The sequence below is a fragment of the Urocitellus parryii genome, chromosome 15, assembly GCF_045843805.1.
Source record: "Urocitellus parryii isolate mUroPar1 chromosome 15, mUroPar1.hap1, whole genome shotgun sequence".
Lineage (NCBI taxonomy): Eukaryota > Metazoa > Chordata > Mammalia > Rodentia > Sciuridae > Urocitellus > Urocitellus parryii.
In genome coordinates this window covers 3,408,747-3,432,196 of record NC_135545.1, presented here as the reverse complement: position 1 = coordinate 3,432,196, position 23,450 = coordinate 3,408,747, and the positions used below count along the sequence as shown (strand labels likewise).

Below are 23,450 nucleotides of genomic sequence, written 5' to 3'. Positions count from 1 at the left end.
TACCCTTACTCTTCCATTCTCAGTCACATCCATTATTTATCTGAATTCTTAATGATTGTCATTCTAACTGCAGTGAGTTGAAATCTCAATGTTGTTTTGGTTTCTACTTCTCCAGTAGGTAGGGATGATAATCATATTTCAGAGAATTTTTGGTTATTTGTATTTATTCTTTTGTGACACATCTCTTTGCACATTGACTCATTTATTGGTTGAGTAGTTTGATTTCTTGGTGAGGTTTTCTGTTCTTTTTACTCATTGTGTTTAATGATTTTGTCAGAATCATACTTGGCAAAACATTCTTGCATTCCCTGGTTCTCTCTTCCCACTCTTAATGATTTACTTTATGGTGCACAGGATTTTTCAATGTTTCAATTTGATTCTCTCCTACTTGGTTTTATTTTTGAACTTTTATGAGTCTTGCTAAGAAAGTTGGAGCCTGAAGAAATAAGATAGAATTTTAAATCTGTCTTTTCTTTTAACAGTTGCAGAATTTCTGTATAATTCCTAGATTGTTTATCAACATTGAGTTCAATTTTCTTTTGCAGTGGGAAATATAGTTATACTGTTTCACGTTTCACTTATGTACATCCATTTATCATAGCCCTTAGTTTTTAAGAAGGCTACCTTTTCTCCCTTTGTTTTTCAAATCTTTGTAAAGTATCAGATGATTAAATTCATGTGGATTTGTGTCCATGTCTTCTATATCATTCTACTGATCTAATAGAAATGTTAGATGACATTTTGGTTTTATTTCTCTGAAAATTTTTATTAGTGTTTTGATATGGATTATGTCAAGGTTGTATGAAATTTTTGGTAGTAATGCCCTCTTCAAACATCAATTCTGCCCATTCAAGAACATGGGAGGTGTTTCTCACTTCACATCTTCTGTTTCTTCCTTCAATTGCTTTCCACATTCCTTTTGGAGGTTTGCATCTTCCTTGTTAAATTCATTTCTATGAATTACATATTTTTTGAGTTTATTGTGAATGAGGCATTTTTCTTCCTTTTCCTGCAGATTCATTATTAGAGTATAGAAAAGTGTTTGGTTTATTTATGTAGTATTGATTTTGTTCCTGCATGTTTGCTGAATGATTTTCATGAGTTTTACCAGGAATGAGTGCTAGATTTATTGAAATGCTTTTCCTGCATTGATTCAGATGATTCTGCTCTTCTTTTCCTTAATTCTGTTGGTGTGGTCCATTTATAGTTACTGATTTGTGCATGTTCAATCAAACACGCATCTTGAAAATAAAATACATTTGATTTTGACCTCTTTCATGTGTACTTGGATGCTGTTTTCAAATATTTTATTTAATTTTTTTCTATCCATGTTGATCTGGGATGCAGGCACTGAAGTTGTTTTTCCTTGATTTATATTTTGTTTTGGTATCTGGGTGAAATAGTGTACATAGATTCAATTTGGTAGTGTGTCCTACATTTGTGTTTCATGGAAAACTTGAGGAGAACTTGTATTAATTCTTCTCTAAATTTTTAGATAAATTTGACTGAGAGTCCATTTGATCCTGATATTTTCTGTGTTGGAAAGCATTTAACAGCTGCTTCAATCTCATTTTTTATATTGGTCCATTTTATATTTTCTGTGTATCAAGGTCACATTTGGGTAGGTTTTGTATGTATAAAATTTGTCAATATCATCTAGATTTTCCACTTTTTTGGAATGTACATGTTTTCAAAAAAGTCTAAGAATCTTATAAATTGCAGAAGTGTTTTTCATAATTCCTTTTTTTTGCAATTTTGCTGATTAGGATCTTTTATCTCTTTTAGGTTGGTTTGTCTATGGGTTTTAAAATGATGTTCTTCTTTACAACAAATGAACCCTTTATTGCATTAATCTTTCCATTTATATGTTTATTCTCATTTTTATTAATTTTAGCCCTGAGTTTTATTATTATTTTTTCTTCTTATTTTGAAAGAGTATTTTCATATTCTTGGAAGGGCTATGTTGTAAGAGTTGATTATTTCTTTGGGGTCTTTCTAAAAATAGAGTTTGAGATGAAACTGGATTTTTTGCTTCTGTTGGCAGGCAGGGCCTGTGCAACCCTGAGTCTTCTGCAGCCAAGAAAGACTTACATTGTTAGCAGCTAGTCACAGTAGGAGAAGCCTGCAGGATCAACTCTTAGGGTTGTGGCTGACAAAACCTGATTCTTCTCCACTACCCCTAAGTGGCATGTGTCAGGTCTCGGTTTTGTATCACTAAATGGGGACAGTGCCCTCCATCATACAGTAGACTCCAGTAGCTTACATCAACTTCTCTCTAGCTTCTTGCTTTTAAAATTTTAAGAATAAGATGCATGAGAAAAAAAGAAAGCAAGAGTGAAAGCAATAGGTTGTATTTGAGTGTGAGGAACAGGAGTGGACTCTTGCAGGGGCCAGAGAGGATCCCAGTAGTGGCTGACCTGATTGTGCTAGCCTAGGGTTTTATTAGCTCTTGGGTCATAGTTGTTGGTACAAATTGATGTGGATCAGAGTTTGTAAAGATCCTATGGCTGTTGGTTCACATATACGCTAATGAGAGTTTGAAAGAATATTAATACCATGGGTTTTTCTTGCAATCTCATTCAGGTCTAACCGACTTTAGTTTTCCCACTGCTCATTGGGAAGCAGGATTTTAACGTCCTCAGTTCGTGGATACTTGGTGTTGTACCTGTGGTGTTGAGTGGAGCAGGCTTCCACAGCAGATCCAGGCCAGGCCTCCTCGGTGGGACACTCTGGTGTTGCCTGGATTGCCTCCCCCTGGTGTGTTGGTCCTCAGGCCCATGCTGGCATGACCCGCCATGGCTCCTGCTCCAACCATGGGGGCCACTGCTCTGCTGCTCTGGGATGACTTCATTCTTCACTTCTTATGAAGTGCCCCAAGCTACCTTTAGGGAGAGGGGTAATGACTGTGCTGGCTACTTCAGGCTTAAAAGGGAACTTGAAAGAGGTATGGCAGTCAGGCTCTTCCCATGGAGACCTGTTTATAGGTCATCAGTAATAGGAGAGCTTGGGTTTGGAATTTGTTAGGCCATTTCTTGCTTGGGTATCTTGCATATTATGGCAGGTTAGAGGTTAATGTAGACAGTTGGCAAAGAACTGGATGCAGCATAATTGAGGCAGAGATCATGTTAAGACAACAATAAACATGACAGTAATACCTTTTATGTACGACACTTACACAACGGGCATCTACTAGCTGGTCCCTGCAAACCATCAATATAGGTAACTAATTTAAGCTTAATCAGGGCATAGCATACCAGTGGTTTGTGAGTGGAGACTATTTAAGACTTTGGAAGCATTAACAGAGTTGTTAGAAACACACACACACACACACACACACACACACAATTTAGTTTTTCTATGGACATTGAAGTCTATGGAAACATTATCAGAGTTATTGTCGTGTGTATATGTATATATCTATATACAATTATTATATATAAATGAATATTATATATTATGTACAAATATGTTTTATATATTGTTATTTATGTTATAATTTATACAATATATACATATACATATATATATATTATACAGATAAAATATTCTTAAATATACATAACTTGGTTTTCATGATTTCTTACCCATACTCCTTAGCTATATTTACTATATCAAATAATGTCTGATTTTTTAAATAGCTTTCTAAATTTCTGTTACCTGTTTGATACAGTTATTCCATTTAGCTGTGTTATATCTGGCTCTCTTGGAAAAGTTGACCAGGAATTACACATATCCTATTATATCTTTTGTGAATTCTTTTTAGTTATATAAAATTTTACGATGTATTTTTGACCGTATCACAAAGTTTGCAATATAAACTGTAAATTCATTTCCCCAAACCTCTGCCAACTCTCTCCATTCCCCCCTCTCATCACTTTACCTTAATGATCTTTATGCAATTTATTTATAGTTTTCTTTTTGAAATTAGTGTCTTGTGAACATGCTTAATGTTAGGATTCACGGTGATTTATTTATGTATGATTATATGAAATTTCAGTCATTTTAATTCTACTTTTCTCACTTTTTCTTATTCTTTTTCCTCAATGCCTTTCATTTTTTCTAGATGATATTTGGACTAAATAATCAATAATCATATCAGTGAGAAATATTGGGTTTACTTATGTAGCCATTTAGGAAATTTGTAGATCTCAAATTGTCTTAGAACAAACTTGGGACTCTGACAGAGCCACTCATGACAGTTATCAGGCAATGTTGTATATTAACGTTCCCTTTATTACCTCCCTGTTTCCTCACTTTTGAGATCTGAAACAGTGTATGTTTCCAGTTACAGGTGACATTCAAGGGCAGGGACCAAAATATGACTGTTTTTTCCTTACCCCTTTGAGTCCTTTGATATAGGCCTCCAAGTTTCAGTTTTAAACATTGAGCAGAACAGTTTCACCAGCCTTGAAATAGGGATACTGGGTTTGAACTTCAATCTACATAATTTTACAGTTGCCCCTTGTTTAATTAGAGTCAGTAGCCATACTGGAAGTCGGAGTTATTTTCATCTGTCCCATAGGTGATGACTTATTTTAGTAATTCAGGTTGTTTTCCTAGAAGTAGTAGTACTGCTAAACATTAACAAGTTAGACGGTTATTCCAAGCCAGCAGATATAAGTCAGGTTTAAGAATGTTGAATGCATAAAAGACAGCACTGCTTACACAAGAGATTTTTTGATAAATAAGCACTAGGTATATCTGTTAACAGACATTCATGAAGAAATGTTTAGTTTAGAACTTTAGGTTACCCTTGAAAACCATGATATCAGACAAGGCTTGATCACAATTTAACTCAGTTATTTCTGCCAAAGAAACCCCTTTAAACAATGAACATTGCACTTTCTGTTTTTTGGTATCAGGAATTAAAGCCAGAGGCAATTAACCACTCATCCACATACTCAGCCCTTTTCATTTTTATTGTGAGACAGAGTTTGCTAAGTTGCTTAGGGCTTCACTAAGTTGCTGAGGCTGGCTTGGAACTTGCAATCCTCTTACTTCAGCCTCCTGAGATTCTGCAATAACAAGTGTGCCCAGCCACACCTGGCAAATTTAAACACTGAATATGGAAACTAACTTGGCATTACTAGCTGTCTACCTTGAAAAACAGGTAAGTTAGTAATGTCAAAGTCATCTTTGCTTTGACCAATTTAAATTGTCATTGTTATTGACATTTTCCTTAAGTCACCTGAACTGAAAGTCCTTTGTATTCATTTTTTAAATGTGTGAGCCAATTTTGTACCATATAAGTGATGTGTGGACTCAACCATACATGTAGACATGACATTCAATAGAAAAGTGTGCACAGATTTACACAAAACAGACAGGAAACAAAGATTTGCTAGCTTTTTACCAGGTATTTTATTTCCATTGATAATGGACAAATTATACACTGTCTATCAGAAGTCTTTAGAAATTCAAATATTCAGTCACAGATTTTTGTAGTAGGACCCAGGCAGAGAAAATGCCTTTGCAGTCTGAGATGGACACTTATCCTCCATGGTAATAGGTTCACTTCCCTCACCACCAGTGTTTAAGAAAAGAAAAGAAAACAACCAAAAGGCTATATTTGCTATCATAATCATAATTAGGGCCCATAAAGTTGTGTTCTATTTGTTGTATAAAGGAAGAGCCAGGGTTGAGGCTTAAGCTTGGGGACAGAGCTCTTGACTAGAATTCACAAGGCCCTGGGTTTGATCCCTAGAACCACATGAAAAAAAACAAAAATTTTCACAATAAGAGAGGTAAATAGGGAGCCTACATCATGGGAACAAATCTTTACTCCTCACACTTCAGATAGAGCCCTAATATCCAGAGTATATAAAGAACTCAGAAAATTAGCAATAAGATAACAAATAACCCAATCAACAAATGTGCCAAGGACTTGAACAGACACTTCTCAGAGGAGGACATACAATCAATCAACAAGTACATGAAAAAATGCTCACCATCTCTAGCAGTCAGAGAAATGCAAATCAAAACCACCCTAAGATACCATCTCACTCCAGTAAGATTGGCAGCCATTATGAAGTCAAACAACAATAAGTGCTGGCGAGGATGTGGGGAAAAGGGTACACTTGTACATTGTTGGTGGGACTGCAAATTGGTGCAGCCAATTTGGAAAGCAGTATGGAGATTTCTTGGAAAGCTGGGAATGGAACCACCATTTGACCCAGCTATTCCCCTTCTCGGTCTATTCCCTAAAGACCTAAAAAGAGCATACTACAGGGACACTGCTACATCGATGTTCATAGCAGCACAATTCACAATAGCAAGACTGTGGAACCAACCTAGATGCCCTTCAATAGACGAATGGATAAAAAAAAATGTGGCATTTATACACAATGGAGTATTACTCTGCATTAAAAAATGACAAAATCATAGAATTTAGTGGGAAATGGATGGCATTAGAGCAGATTATGCTAAGCGAAGCTAGCCAAGCCCTAAAAAACAAATGCCAAATGTCTTCTTTGATATAAGGAGAGTAACTAAGAAGAGTCTAGGGAAGAAGAGCACGAGAAGAAGACCAACATTAAACAGGGATGAGAGGTGGGAGGGAAAGGGAGAGAGAAGGGTAATTGCATGGAAATGGAAGGAGACCCTCAGGGTTATACAAAATTACATACAAGAGGAAGTGAGGGGAAAGGGAAAAATAATACAAGGGGGAGGAATGAATTACAGTAGTGGGGTAGAGAGTGAAGAGGGGAGGGGAGGGGAGGGGAGGGGGGATAGTAGAGGATAGGAAAAGCAGCAGAATACAACAGACATGAGTATGGCAATATGTAAATCAATGGAAGTGTAACTGATGTGATTCTGCAAGCTGTATACGGGGTAAAATGGGAGTTCATAACCCACTTGAATCAAAATGTGAAATATGATATATCAAGAACTATGTAATGTTTTGAACAACCAACAATAAAAAAAAGAAAGACAGAAAATCAAAAAAAAGAAAAAAAAAGAAAAGAAAACCACCAAAAAGCTATATTTGCTATCATAATCATAATTAGGGTCCCTAAAGTTGTGTTCTATTTGTTGTATAAAGGAAGAGCCAGGGTTGAGGCTTAGGCTTGGGGATAGAGCTCTTGACTAGAGTTCACAAGGCCCTGGGTTTGATCCCCAGAACCACATGAAAAAAACAAAAATTTTCACAAAAGATAGTATGTCTGTCTACAAATAAAATTTTAAAAAGGAAGATCCAGGGATGTAACCGGCTCCAAGTTTCAGTCCCAGAGGAGAGAAGTAGGTGATGGTCTCTCTATCCATATTTAACCTAGTGAGTATGGAGGCAGTGAACAAAATGTCTTGGAGCCATTACAGTCATGAGATGTATGTTGTTTTCTTTCCTAGTGAAATTGGCAGAAATGGAAATGCAGAAAATTGTATCCTCTTCGTGATTGGGAGCATTCCAGGAATAAGAACAGTGTTTGAGTACTAAAAAACACTCAGGGACTTGTAAATTCCCAATAATATTATTTTCGTGTCCTAGTAAAATAATTGGGGTGGTGGGGGGCATAAGAAACTTGGATCTACAATGGTTGAGTGGTGTACCTGAGAGGTAGAGTGGAGAGAGACAGAAACTGCTTCACTCAGACTCTGGGGATTAGTGGTTTCAGGTTTTTCCAAGGACCTCAGGCCAGACTAAGGCTTTGTCTCAGGATCCAAGGTACCAGCACATGAGGGGCACCCTCCACTCAGGCCAAGTGAGTCAGAAAGTGAAAGAAAGGAGCAGATGCTTGAAGTGAACTGTCAAACTCTTTCATGTTTCACAGAAAGAAGCTGAAGCAGAGCTTGGCAATCATTCCTCCATCAGGGAGAAAGGGGACTTTATATGACTCTCCTTATCAGCCTGTCACAGATGCCTCTAGACCAGGGATCCCAATAGGAACTTTTCATTGGTGGACACGTGTCTGGTATTTTAGGTAGAAACAGAGATTTTTCTAAAAGGATTAGAGAACTGTAGAAAAGAAGGAGACAGTTCTCTTGGTCCTCTTCACTAACCCTTTTGAAGAGGTCAGTGCTGGGTTCCATAAAATAAAACCAGAGTTGGAAGTGAAACTCAATTTTCTTCAGTTTGTGGGTGGGTCCTGTGCAAGTTGCAGATCTCTGCTGTTAAGAAAGTCCCTTTTAGTGTTTGCAGCTAATCACAGATGACATGCCTGCTGTCATCTGTTCTGAAAGTAACAGGCAGAGAAGCCCAATCCTTCTCCACTACCATGAGAGGCATGTTGTAGTTCTTAGTAGTGCAGCTCTAAATGGGGCGGAGTCTCCAGTGTTGCACTAGACTCCAGCAGCTCCTTGGCAACTTTATTCCAGGTTCTTGTCTTGTACATTCAAACAATGAGTTTCACTGCAGAAGGGAAGGCAATAGTGAATTGAGAAGGTTTATTGAAGTGTGAAGAATAGAAACAACAATGGCCAAGGCAAGAGGGGTCTCCAATAGGGCTTTCCCCATGAGTCTGATAGTCTGAGCTTTATGTAGCTCTTGGGTCATGGTATTGGTTCCAGTTAGTGCTCATCAGAGTTTGAAAAATTACCTATGCTATTGATCCAATTTTATGCCAAATTGTGTTTGGAAAAGTACTTACACTATTGCTCCAAATTGGTGCTAATCAGGGTTTGCAAATGTACTAAGACCATTGGTTGGTCCTGCTATCCAATTCAGGTTTGTCCCATTTTACTTTTCTACTGGTCACAGGGACATGGAAAGTTAATGTCCTTCCATCATGGATGTTCTGGGTTCCATCTGCTGCCCTGTGTGGAGGGGGCACCCCACTGGGAACATGCCTGGTTGCCTCAATTGGTCAGATCAGAGAGCTGTGGCTAGCCTAGCCCCTGGCTTGCCACATTTCAATCCTGAACTGGCACGACAGGCTCCTTGCAGTGCAGGCCCACTCCAGCCCACTGGGTTGCAGCTCTGTGGCTCTGGATGGCTTTACTTCTGTTTTGTCGATGTCGGTATTCAGTGCTATGAAGTATCCTCTTAGAACTCCCTTAATATTGTCCCAGAGATCTTGACACCTTGTGTCTCTCTTCTCATTTTTTTCTGAGACTTATTTTGTGATTTTACAATAATTTCTTCTCTGATCTATTCCTCATTCCTATCCAAGTGATGGAATGATTCCTCTTTTCTGTCTTGTTAATTTCTAATTTCTATTATAATGTGATCATGTGGCAGATATTTTCCTTATTTTTCTATATGTGCTAAACTTGATTCTGTCCTCCTACATATGACCTATTTTAGAGATGGTTTCATCTGTAAAAGGACAAAAGGACAGTGAATTTCGGTTCTTAAGGATATAGTATTATACAGATATCTGTTAGCTTCATTTCATTCCTCATATTTTTTAGTTCTGAAGGGACTATATTTAGCTTATGTCCTGCTGACCTATCTAGTAGTGAGAGAGGTCTGTTGAAATCACCCAGTAGCATTCCATGGGGTCCACTTGACTTATTATATTCAGTAGAAGTTTTATTTATTTTTTAGGTAGAATACCGGTATTGAACTCAGTGGCACTCGACCACTGAGCCTCGTACCCAGCACTATTTGTATTTTATTTAGTTACAGTGTCTCACTGAATTGCTTAGTGTCTTCCTTTTATTGGGGCTGGCTTTGAGCTCATGATGCTCCTGTCTTAGCCTCCAGAGCCTCTGGGATTAGAGGAGTGTGCCACAGCACGGGGCAGGGTTTTTATTTTTTATGTAGTTGGTACACCAATCTCTAGGAATAACTATTTATCCTCATTGTCTTGTTGAGGGTGATTCCCTGAACCAGTATGAAGTGCCTTCTTTGTCTCCTGTGATAATTTTCACCCACAGTCTACTTTCTCACATATGGGAAGAGCTACCCCTGCTTGCCTTCAGTCCCCATTTCCATGGTGTATGGTCTCCGTCTTTCACCTGAAGCCTGTGGGTGGCTTTGCCTGTAGAGTGAGTCTCTTGTCAACAACCTATAAGTGTGTCTTGTTTTTAATGCTGTCAACCTGTGTCTTTGGAGAGTTTACATCATTACTTGAAAGCTACTGAGATGATTTTTATTTCCTGCCATTTGATTTGAATCTAATTTTTATTCTAGACATGATTCTCCTCTTCTTAATTATTCTTCTTGTGAAATTCATCCCTATATTGGCTTTTTAATTTTTTATTTTTACCCATTTCTGTATGAAACACTTCTTCAAGTGTGTTTGGCTGTGTACACTTGTTGACTATGATTTCCTGTTTATTTCTTCTTATCATGGAAGGTTTTTCCTCTAAATTTCTGAAGGATAATTTTGATTGACATAGTGACATTGGTTAGCATCAACTTCCTTTAAGGGCTTGATATATATTATTCCAATCACTCCTGACTTATACGGTCTGGACTCAAAAAGATATTTAAATCTTAATTTGCTTACTTGTAAATGTGGCTTTAAAAATCCTATCATTTTTCCATAGATTAGGCATGTGTCTGGGAGAGAGTCTTTTTGATGTTGTGAATTTGAGGGTGTTAAGTATCTTATTCCGAAGGCTCTCAAAATTTTCTGACATTAGTTCATTGAAGACAATGCACACCTGCTCAGTTAGAATTTGGCACCATCTTCTGCACCACTAATCCTTAGATTTGGTCTCTTAATGATAGAACATATATTTTTTTAAATTTCTGTGTCACTTTCTCTTAACATGTTTATTATTGGCAATATTTTCAAGATTATTATTTTGTATTTATATTTTGAGACTCTGTCTTCTCTGTTACCTAATCTATTGATGATGCTGTCAATAGATTTTTTATTGGATTTATTGAGTTTTCATCTCCCATATTTGTATTTGATTCCATTTCAGAATATCTGTGTTTTCATTGAAATGACTTTTCATTTTTTTTGCATTTTCTTCACTTCTACATTTCTTATCTCCTGTTTTACCTCATTAAGCTATTCAATTGTGATCTTTCTAAGTTCCTTTTAAAATCTGTTTAGGTTTTAAGATAATGCTAAGGGAATAATGGAAGCACTAAATAAAATTGTTAAGTAGTAACAAAAATTATGCTTTCTGAGAATCTTTCTTTCTTATAAGCTATATAATCTTTGTTATTATTGTTAGGTACTCACGACAGTCGATTGTATTTTGATATGGAATACATAGTTGGGGTGCAGCCAATTACAATTTTCATCCCATTTTTATGGTAGAACATGATGTGGAGTTTTACTAGTTAAGTATTCACATGAGAATAGGAAAGTTGCCCACTTCATTCTACAATCTTTCCTAATTCCATCTCATCTCCCTTTCCTTTATTCCCCATTGTCTAAATCAATAAACTTCTACACATACCACCCATCCTCTGTTGTTTTGTGTTAGCAACCACATAGCATAAAGAACACTTGATCTTTCATTTTGTGGGACTGGCTTAATATCACTTAGCATGATATTCTTCAGTTCCATCCATTTACCAGCAGAAGTCATAATGTCATTCTTCTGTAAGGCTGAGTAATATTACATTGTGTGGAAGTGTATATTTATCTATATCTATATAGATACATAGAGATATATATCTCTAGATATATAGATATCTATCTATAATAGATAGTCAGATATATATAGTATATATATCGATATGTACATGTAGATATTTAGGTATATAGATATATCCACAACTTGTTTATCCATTTTTGTATTGAAGGGCACCTAGGTTTGTTCCAAACCTTGGCTATTGTGAATTGTGCTGACTTTACATTCATTCGGCTGCATCACTGAAGCATGCTGATATTAATCCCTTAGTCTATAAAATGAAGAGTGGATTAACTGGGTCAAAATGTGGTTCCATTCCACGTTTTCTAAGAAATTTTCATACTGCTGCCTACAGTAGGTGCACTAATTGAAAGTCCCTTCACCAATGTATGAGTGTGCCTTTTCCCCCTCATGTTCTTGCCAACAGTTATTGTTCCTTGCATTCTTGATAATTCCCATTGACTAGAGTGAGATGGAACCTCAGTGTGGATTTAATTTGCATTTTCTAAGTGCGAGAGAGATCAACCATTTTTTATATATTTACTGATTGTATTTTTTCCTCTGCAAAGTGTCTGTTCTGTTCCTTATCCCATTTATTGATTTTTTTTGTAGTTTGTATTTTTGTGTTCCTTATATCTCCTTGAGATTAATAGTCTAACTGAAGTGTATGTAATTAAGATTTTCACCCTGCTTTAGAATCTCTCTTCATACTATTGATTGTTTTCCTTCCTGAGAAAAAGCTTTTTAGTTGGATTCTATTCCATTTACTGATTCTTGATTTTACTTCTGGCTCTTTAGGAGTATTGTAAGGGAAGTCAGTTTCTAAGCTCACATGGTAGGGATTTGGGCACACTTTCACTTCTATTACGTGTAGGGTCTCTGTGCTAGTGCCAAGTTCTTGATCCACTTTCAGTTGATTTATGTTCAGCATGAGAGAGAGAGGTGTTAAATAACATTTTGCTACATATGGATTCCCAGTTTTCCAGCACCATGTGTTGAAGAAGCTATTTTTTTCCAATGTGTATTCTTGGCAAAAAATTATTTTGGCTATTTTGGGTCTCTTATTTTTCTAAATAAATTTCATTATTGCTTGTTCTAATTCTATAAAGAATATCATTAGGATTTAAATAGGAATTGCATTAAATCTGTATGAAAATTTTGGTACTGTAGGCATTTTGATAATGTTAATTCTGCCTATCCAAAAGGATGGGAGATCTTTCCATCTTATAAGGTCTGCTTTAATTTCTTTTTAAACTTCTGTAGTTTTCTTTATGCAGGGCTTTCATCTATTCTGTTAGATTGATTTCCAAACATTTCTTTTTTGAGGATACTGTGGATAGGGAGGTTTCTCAAGTTTCTTTTTCAGTGGATTCATCACTGATTTATCAGAATGCATTTGATTTATGTGTTAATTTTGTCTCCTGTAACTTTGCTCAGTTCATCTACTAGTCCCAGAAATTTTTTTGATTGAATCTTCTGGATCTTCTAAACAGTTAAGCATGTAATCTGCAAATAGTGATACTTTGAGTTCTTTTTTTCCTATTCATATTCCTTTAATTTTTTTCCTTCTGTCTAATTGCTCTGGCTCAAGTTTCAAGGATGACATTAAATAAACATGGTAAATGAGGGTTTTCTGTCTTGTTTCAGTTTCTAGAGGAAATGCTTTCAATATTTCTTCATTTACAATGAACCAGGCCTTGGGTTTAGCTTGTATGACTTTACAATATTGGATTATTTTACTATTCTCCCTAGTTTTTCTAGGGTTTTAACATGAAGATGTGCTATATTTTGTCAAATGCTTCCTCCACATCTATGGAGATGATCATATGATTCTTGTATTTAAGTCTATTTATTGGAATAATTGCATTGATTGATTTACACATGTTGATACAACTTGGCATCCCTTGGATGAACTATTCTTGAGCATGGTGCACTGTGTTTTGAATATGTTTTTATATGCCATTTGCTTATTGAGAATGTGTGAATCTATGTTGATCAGGTATATTTCTTTAGGGTAGTTTCTCTCTTTGCTGGATTCATCTTATTTTTCACTTCTTCATTATGAAATGCAGTATTGACTCTGATTTGTACTTCAGGCTTTCTAGTGGTGAATTCTTTTAACTTTTGTTTATTGTGGAATAATTTTAATTTATCTTTGATTCTGAATCTTAATTTTGCAGGTCATAGTGTTCTTTGCTGGCCTCCATTTTCTTTCAGATATTGGGTTCTATTGAGTGGTGGGTACTAGGTTTTGAACCCAGGGGTGCCTAATCAGTGAGCTGGACCCCCAGCCCTAATTTGTATTTTATTAAGAGACAGGGCCTCAGTGAGTTTCTTAGGGCCTTACTTTTGCTGAGTCTGCTTTGAACTCATGATCTTCCTGCTTCAGACTCTTGATCCACTAGGATTACAAGAATGTGTCCTGTGGTCTTCTAGATAATTGCAAGACCTCCTAGCATTGAGGGTCTATGTTGAGAAATCAGATGGGTTTCCCTCTCAATGGTATGTGTTGCTTTTGTCAGGGAGCCTTGAAAATATTATTCTTAGTCTGCACGTTAATCATTTTTATGACATTGTACTTATTTGTGGGTCTTTTGAAATTTTGTATATTTGGGGTCCTGGAAGCCTGCTGTATATGATTTTCCATTTCATTCTCTTGGTTTGGAACTTTACTTGGTTTATCTCTGTTTCTTTGGGTGTAGAGTTATTGATCATACCAGGTCAAGACTGATATAATTCTTGGAAGGTCAGTCTAATCTTTGGTGTGTTTAGATATCTACTATGTTTCTGATGGTTCAGGGAAAATGGTCCCTGATTATCTGTGAGTTAGCAGTCAGATTACTTCCTGTTATGGGGTGCTGTTTTGTGTGTCCTCCTGAAGTAAAGTTCTGATCTGTCAAAGCTACTGTGGGCTCCCTGGTGTGTATTTGGTAATGTGTGGGTTGTAGCACTCTAGATTGTATGCATAAGTATCCTTAAGCACGTTTTCCCTTTTCAGTTACAGATAATTTCCATCCCTTCCATCCTCCATTTCCTGATCCCTATCTGCTTCTTTTGTGGTCTTTCCTTAATTAAGGGACCTATTTGTTTATTTATTTATTTATTAACTTTATTTATTTATTTATGCATTATACTGGTATATAAAAATGAAATACAGTGCTATATTTTCAAGAATGTGTATAGCTTAATTTGTGAACCATGATTTCATTATTTTTATTCCAGTTTGAATGAATTGATTTCTTGGATTATAATATAGTTTCATTCTGTATTTACGAATTTCTCAACTTTATTTCTAGTTGCATTCTTCAGCATGAAAATTACTCTATTTTTGTATTTTTTTTAGTTGATAGTTGATTTCATGTTTTTTTCTTTGTTTGTTTGGCTCTATGTGGATCACTTAGATATTTATTTTGCATTGTTCACATATCTCACCAATCACCATTTCTTTGGAATTTAAGTCAGGAAATTTATTTAGTTGCCTCCATTTGGCAATTTTCACCATATTCTTTGAATGTTTTTTGTTATGTATTTAGAACTTTAGGCATTTGAAAAACACATCTGGAGACTTTTTTATACATTTAATAGTAGAACAGTTCTTCAAAAATGAACAACACATCTACTGTAGTGATGAGTAAAACCAGAACTGAGTTTACCCACTAGTTATGAATTCAGAATGTAGAAGAGATATCTGCACTTCCATGCTTGCTGAATGATTATTCACAATGTGAAACATTGAAATTTTATTTGTAAGTATGTATGATAAATAGGAAATGTATACACACAGAGAGAGATAGAAAGAGAGAGAAAGAGAGAGAGAGAGAGAGAGAGAGAGAGAGAGAGAGAGAGAGACTGAAGCACATAGAATGAAATGATATGCCATTATAAGAAAGTGAATTTTATCATTTATGGTAACAGGGACAGACTAAAAGGGTATAATGCTTAGAGAAGTGAAAAGGCAGAAATAAGAAAATATCTCAAGATCTCAAATTTATGTGGAATGTAATAATAGTGCTGTCATGTCATTTTTGAATACATTAGTGGCAAAGCCTATTGGGTTTGATGGTTTGGGAGATTTCACAGAAAGTATATAAAATGGTAGCATCAAAGTAGGAATAAGATGAAGACAGTTGTTTTCCCAGAGCTATCAATACGTTTTCAACTTGAAAAAATAATAACATAATGAATCTGAAACATTCTATCAAAAAATGCTATGCAAATATTACGATGGGATATATATAATAATTAAATAGATTTATCACTGCTCAAGTTCCTTTTGCTTTTGAAAAATCAATCTACACCTGGAAAGTAAATATAGTCTTATGTGCCTATTGGAAAAACAATTAGTTAACCAAAAATATACATGTTATAATCTAGAAAATTTCTTCATCCACAGGAAAATGACACCAATCAAAACTAGTAGGGACTTTTGAAACTTTATATCCTGATCTCAAGATGTCTCATTAAAATATTTGTGTCTGTAATTTTTCATTTACAAAGGAGTATCTCCCTATTGTAAAAGAGTTTGGATGTCAAATGGGTTCTTTTTCTTGTAAATTTGAAGAATAAAATCCATAGTCACAGGGGGTGAGAGCATAGTACTAGGACTTAATTAGTAAAAGGAAGGAAGAGGAAAAATAAATGTAAGAAGAAAAGAAAAGAGAGAGAGAATAAAAGCTCACAATGTGGGGGCATTCCCAGGAGATGATTTTCAATAGGTGTCTTTTATCTATAGGTTTTGTAAGCTTGATATTTCCTTATAGATGATTGATTAGGTATGGAATTCAGAAAGGGGAACATCACCTCTAATTTGCCTTCTTCCACAAGTCTGTAGAAAAGTGATTTCTAAATTACAATGACAAAAGGAAAAACAGAGGGTCTATTGGCCCAAGAGAATGTACATTGTAGGGTTGGTCATTTCTGGGACCTGGTAAGGGGGCTGTCATTGTGCTGAGAAACAGCTGCTTCAGGAGCTCCATTTCTCAATCCCCTTTCTTCATTTCTTCTCTGAGACCCTTTTCCTGGATGTCTATTGCTGATCTACCTTTCTTTCTCATTTTGTCTGAATCAACTTCTCCCAATGAAATTCTTTCTGTTCCTTTTACAATCGTTTCCTCATGCCTGATCTAACTCAAGAAATCTTCCAAAATAAACTCATTTTCTTTTGGCACATTGTTCACATATCTCACCAATCACCATTTCTTTAGAATTTAAGTCAGGAAATTTATTTAGTTGCCTCCTTTTGGCAATTTTCACCAATCATTCCACAATAAACCCATTTTCTTTTGGCACTTTATGTCAGGGACAGATTTTTCAGAAAGCACCCAAGGAGGAAAGAAATTATATCCATGTTTTTGGAATTCTCTCTTCATTGTATTCTGCTAATTTTAGGGTAAGTATCTGTGGTGGAGAAATAGACACAACTCTCCTTCCCCCTTTTGGGGGCTTGTTAGAACTGTTGTCACCCGCAGTCTTGAAAATACAATTTCTAGAGTATTCAGTAAGGCAACATGTTCAATGCATACATTTTAAGATTATATATTTATGGAGGAAGGATGCAGTCAAGGTTTTTATTTTTTCATCTTCCTGGTATTCTCAGGTTGATAGAATTTTACACGTTGCATTGGTATGTTCAAGTGAATCCAGTAAGAAGGATAAATTCTAACTTTCTTTTCTTTCATTTATGTCTCCCCTGCAAACTACTGGATGGTTACCAGAGGAGAATACACAAGGTTCATTGCAACAAGTGAGAAATAGAAGATATGAAATTAAGAATCTTGAGAATATACAATTCATTAAACAAGAAATTGGGAGAAAGTGTAAAGGGGAGCCAGAATGTCATGGACCTTATCCCTGTGCAGTGGCTCCATCTGAGACGACTGGGAGAGAAGATGCACATCAAGAATCTGCTCAAAGTAATGACTTTGTGTCAGGAATTTGTGTGGATTCAGATGCTTCTTGGAGTAAGTATGTAGATCCACTTATGAAACATTGCTTTACTGAGAAAAACAGCTTAGAAAATCAGCAAGGAAATGTAGCTCATGATGCAAAACATCATTTGAAACATTGTGAATTTGTCTTGAATTGTCATTCAAATATTGCTGGAGACAAGAGATTCCAAACTATGAAAAAAATATCTCAATGGGATTTTAGTGATAATTCGTTCATCAAAAGTTCACTATTTCTGCATCAAGACTTCTGTTCCAATATCTACAGTTTGGATAAAATTCAGATGGCCAAAGTCAACACACTGATGCTTAAGGATAGAGAACACATTGGTAATTATGAGAAAATTTTCATCCATTATGACACTGGCGTGGTATTTGCTGATCGATGTAACCTAAGTAAATTGGAGGGAGGTTCTGTGGGACAGGAGAGCCATGAGCACAAGGAATCATGGGAAGACCCTAACCAGGGATCAGATCCACCTAACACACAGAGATGTCCTTTTGCACAGAACCATGACAAGTGGGAGAAATGTGCAAAAGTCATCAATGAGTGGCCAAAAGCTCTTACCCATCCTAATGTCCAGAGGAAAGACAGATCTTATGAATGTAAGAAATATGGTGAACTATTCAATCAGTTCTCAGTGTGTACAGAGCATGAGAAAATCAATCCCATGGAAATGTCCAATACAAATACAGGTGAAAAATACAGGGAAAGTCCTGATGAGTCACCAAACCAAATTGGACCTAATACAATATGCACCCAAGAAGATCCATGGACAATCACAGAATGTGATGAATCACTTCCACCAAGTGATGAATCACTTCCACCAAGTTTAAATCTTGAACAACAGCAGAACATCCAGAATGAAGAGAAACTTCATGAAATAGAAGATTGTAAAACTTTCTTTTGTAGTTCCTCACATCAAGGGATGCATAAGAGTATCCATGCAGGAGAGAGAACCTACAATTGCAAAGAATGTGGCGAAACCTACATTTCTTCCTCAGAACTGCTTTGTCATCAGAGAATCCACACTGGAGGGAAACATTACAATTCTGAAGAAAGTAGGAAAGCATATATGTGTTCCACACAACTTGTTCATCCTCAGCTACTCCATACTGGAGAGAAACCATACAAATGTAAACATTGTGCAAAGACCTTTAAATGTACCTCAAGCCTTGTTATTCATCAGAGAATCCATACTGGAGAAAAACCGTACAAATGTAAAGATTGTGGCAAAGCTTCCATTTGTTCCTCACACTTAAATACTCTTAAGAAAATGCATACAGGAGAGAAATCCTACAAATGTGAAAGTTGTGGAAAGGCTTTTACTCATTCCTCATCTCTTGCTGTGCATCAGAGAATCCACAATGGAGAAAAACCTCACAAATGTAATGAGTGTGGCAAACCTTTCATTCGTTCCTCACATTTAAATGTGCATAAGAGAATACATACAGGAGAGAAATCCTACAAATGTGAATGTTGTGGAAAGGCTTTTGCTCATTCCTCATCTCTTGCTGTGCATCAGAGAATCCACACTGGAGAGAAACCTTACAAATGTAATGAGTGTGGCAAAGCTTTCATTTGTTCCTCATATTTAAATGTGCATACGAGAACACATACAGGAGACAAATCCTACAAATGTGAAAGTTGTGGAAAGGCTTTTTCTAGCTCATCATATCTTGCTGTGCATCAGAGAATCCATACTGGTGAGAAACCCTATAATTGTAAAGATTGTGGGAAAACCTTCATTTCTTCCTCAGGTATTAAAAAGCATCAGAGGATCCACACTGGAGATAAACATTTCAAATGCCAAGAGTGTGGAAAAACTTTTATTTATTCTTCACAGCTTACTATTCATAAGAGAATCCATACTGGAGAGAAACCTCACAAATGTAATGAGTGTGGCAAAGCTTTCATTCGTTCCTCACATTTAAATGTGCATAAGAGAACACATACAGGAGAGAAATCCTACAAATGTGAAGGTTGTGGAAAGGCTTTTGCTCATTCCTCATCTCTTGCTGTGCATCAGAGAATCCACACTGGAGAGAAACCTTACAAATGTAATGAGTGTGGCAAAGCTTTCATTTGTTCCTCAACCTTAAATGTGCATAGGAGAACACATACAGGAGAGAAATCCTACAAATGTGAAAGTTGTGGAAAGGCTTTTGCTCGTTCCTCACATCTTGCTGTGCATCAGAGAATCCATACTGGTGAGAAACCTTACAAATGCCAAGAGTGTGGAAAATTTTTTATTCAATCTTCACAGCTTGGTATTCATCAAAGAATCCATACTGGAGAGAAACCCTAGAATTGTAAAGATTGTCACAAAACCTTCATTTCTGACTCAGGGTCTCATAGGAATCAGAATATACACACTGTGTAGAAACTCTACAAATGTGAACATTCTGCAAAGGCATTTACTCGTTCCTTACTTTCTGTTGTACATCAGAGGATCCATACTGAAAAATTTTTTTAAAAAGAAAAAAACCCTAGTTGAAGAATGTGGCAAAACATTTCAACACAGTTGTCACTTGAGTGATCATCAAAGAATATAAACTGGAAACACATTCTTTATATCAAAAAATGTGAAAAATTCTTTAATAAATGATAACATTTTATATTATATCAGACAATTCCTACTGATAAGAAAAATTGTAAACATAAAATATTTGAAAAAATTTTAAATACATTTTCCAACTTATACAAATTACAGAAATTATACTACCTATTTTCATAGAGGAAATGCAGGAGGAAAGGCTTTAGCAAAATATCCACAGTAGAGATCACAAGAAGTTACACAGGGAAAATAACGTTGTTACATAGAATAAATCAGTGGATCTATTTCAACAAGCAGAAAACTACAATAGCAATGCAAATTTTCATGCTAGAGATGACTAAGGCACTGTCAACTTCATGCCATATTCTAATCTAGAGTATTATACAGATGAATGCAAAGTCAACAGTTGCATGATTTTTGTGGATTTCAAAGGAACAAAGACATAATCTTTTTCTCTATATGTTTATATCAAATAGATCCATTTTCTCTGGACAATACTTCTACTTAAAAGTATAAGTAATAGACATTAATTTCACCTTCTAATAGTTCTGACTACAACTTATTTCCTCATAATAACATAAAATCTCAAGGTCAATTTGCTGCATTTTAAAGAGAACTTTGCATAGTACAGAGGCACCATTAATATTCATTTTCACTTCTGATTAAAGGAAAGTGTAACGTACATCTAGAACATCCCTAGGTAAGCATGCTTTGTGTTTGAATTGCAGCTGAATGTATGCCAAAATGCAGTTGGAATTCAGAGCATCATTCTTCAGCATAAAACTGAGAAAAGAATATCAGAATTAGTGAAATGAAACATATCATCAATCAAGCCTTAAGGAGAAGACAACTCACCAGTGCATGAAAATATTGGTAAATATTCATAGTGAGGTATGATTCAAGTCTGCCATATTATTGGGTGTAAGGAGAGCTTTCAATATCTTTACCAGTAACCATGGAAATTTGAAAGTAATGGAGGGAAATGTTTTTAAGTATATTTCATCTTGATATTTCATACCATGGTGGCCTTTTTTAAGGGACAATGAAGAAGTGCAACATCACTATGGCAGAAGAAAATTGATGCTTCCTCATTGCTGGTGAGGTGATATTTCATGAGGCATCATGTGATGGACTTTACAAACCTTCATTTAAAATCAAACTATAACTTTTTTGATTAATAAAGTGTAATCTGTTTTTAATTTTAATGAATTTCAATTAATGAACTCTTATTTTCCACCAACATTAAACATTGCCAAATTGTTTTTGGAAACAAAAGTGATTCTAGAGGCTGTACCCGATTATAGGACAATACAGTGGAATCTTTTCTCTCATATTAAAATGGTTTCTGTCATGTAAAACTCAAATAAGAGGAAAAGATTTCTTCAAATCACTTATACAAAGATGAAGCTGTTTATTTCATCATCAAATCTGAAGCTTAGTTTTTCTGGATATACAATTTTTGGTTGGGCTGGGGATGTGGCTCAAGTGGTAGCACGCTCGCCTGGCATGCGTGGTCAGTGGAGTTTGTGAGTGTTACACAATTTGAGATAAATTTTAAAAACTTATCTCTTTACCATATTCAGGAATTCAAAATGAAAAATATTTGTCTTTGCAGGATCTACAAGTGGTCATGGTAGTGGTACTCTCTTCAGTAAAGAAAGTTTCTCATAGCCCTGCAACCTAATGGCCATCACATAGGTGGCATCTCCCTGATGCTGTTGCAGGATCCTCCTCATGTGACCAGCGCTACACTAGCCCAGGGTGCTCCACATTGCAACTCAGGTTGTAACCTTGAGAGTCCAACAGCACAAGGTGACTGGTGAATGCTAGCCCTGGTTCTCTACTCCCTAAGAGACATGATGTCCAGGTAGGCTACCATCAGGGCTATAGACTTACTTCTGAACTGCTCCAACACTCAGATTTATAGGCAAAGACAACAGAGGTCCTCACTAGGACCTCTCCCTGACACCAGCTTCTGCAGAAGTAAAAAAAATGCTGTGGGTTTTCTTTTTGAAGCCCATTTCAGGGATCTCTCTGCATCAATAGAATGGATCTCTGAACATGGGAAGATGAAGAAGCAAGACTATGGTGGGAGGGCTGGGGGTGTGGCTCAAGCGGTAGCGTGATTGCCTGGCATGCGTGCAGCCCGGGTTCGATCCTCAGCACCACATACACACAAAGATGTTGTGTACGCCAAAAATTAAAAAATAAATATTAAAAAAATCTTTAAAAAAGACTATGGTGGGAAATGGGCTATGTCCCTTTTGTGACTTGTGTCTCTGACTTAACAATATAGGCATGAATAGATTCAAATCTATGTTTTAAGAAAGAGGAGCACCTCAGATTCATTCAAGAAGCAGAACATGTAATCAGTGCTGCAGAGTCTATCCAGCTCAAGTCCAGCCATGGGTGCTGTTTCCTCAGAAGAAAGGAATGATTTCCATCAGGTGAAGCAACTGCCAAGCTTCATTCAGCTTGGCAGAGCCTATGCACTCATCACTAGAGTCCTACAATCACATGACACAGAAACAAATTGTTCCGTAGGATTGTGAAGGGTTATGTGACAACCAAAAGGATATGAACCCAGAGTTCTAATTTAGCATCAGATTTAATTGATACCATCATGACGCACACCAATAAGAATCTTTCACACTTCCTTGGGTCTCACAAGGGTTGATTCAGAAAGTTAAAGGTTATTAATGCTCTTCCTTTCCCCAAATCTCTTCGATTTAAATTGTTCACTTTTAGCTTTTGGATTGTTTCTTGCCCTCTACTTTCATAGCATTTCTGTTTCTCATTCAAAACTATGATTTTACCTACATTTTTGTGTTACCATAAAGTTAGTTAGATTTTTTTTTTCCAGAAGAGCCAGGTAAAAGATGGGAAAGAACACTTAATAAAAGAGCTAATTTTGAGTCCCACCAACTGCCTGTTACCTGGGCTGCCACTCAGGTCAGCGAGGTGTTCTTAGGGAAAAGAAAGACATGTGGCAGAGAAATGGGCAGATTGAGTTCTCCAATTTGGTATATAGTTTATATAAATTCCCACCAGTTCTCCTTTTCCTAGAGTGGGTCAAAATGAGATAATCTTTTATGAGTCAGGGTTCAAATTGTCAAGAGCCTAGTAACAAAATAGAAAATGACATTTATTTCAGTATAACTACAGTTGTGCCATTAAGGTAGGTGTCGAAACCGCATCACAAGGGACATTTGAGTTGGAGATTGCTGCATTTGCTAGAGGGTACCATTGAAGAACTCAAGTTTTCCATGGGCACTAAGAGAATTTAGCCTAAGTATCATTCAAATCAGAGTGTTCCATTAACCTTCACTTAAAAATGGGATTCTCTATCATGTTCCATTTCATCAGCTTTCTTCTCTCAGGAGACTGTTGATTACATCTAACACACGAAGAGTGAGCCTGGCTTCTGGCTTTAAAACAAGAAGAGCACAAAATACCTACCAGATGTTGG

At 36.3% G+C, this 23,450-nt stretch overlaps 1 protein-coding gene across 1 annotated transcript in view; it reads left to right on the top strand.

The window, feature by feature from the left end:
• Positions 1-23,450, top strand: part of LOC144250457 (uncharacterized) — a 91,276-nt gene that overhangs the window by 6,371 nt on the left and 61,455 nt on the right. Inside the window, 1 exon segment of the mRNA XM_077793299.1 lies at positions 18,530-19,745. Coding sequence (XP_077649425.1) covers positions 18,530-19,745 — 1,216 coding nt within the window.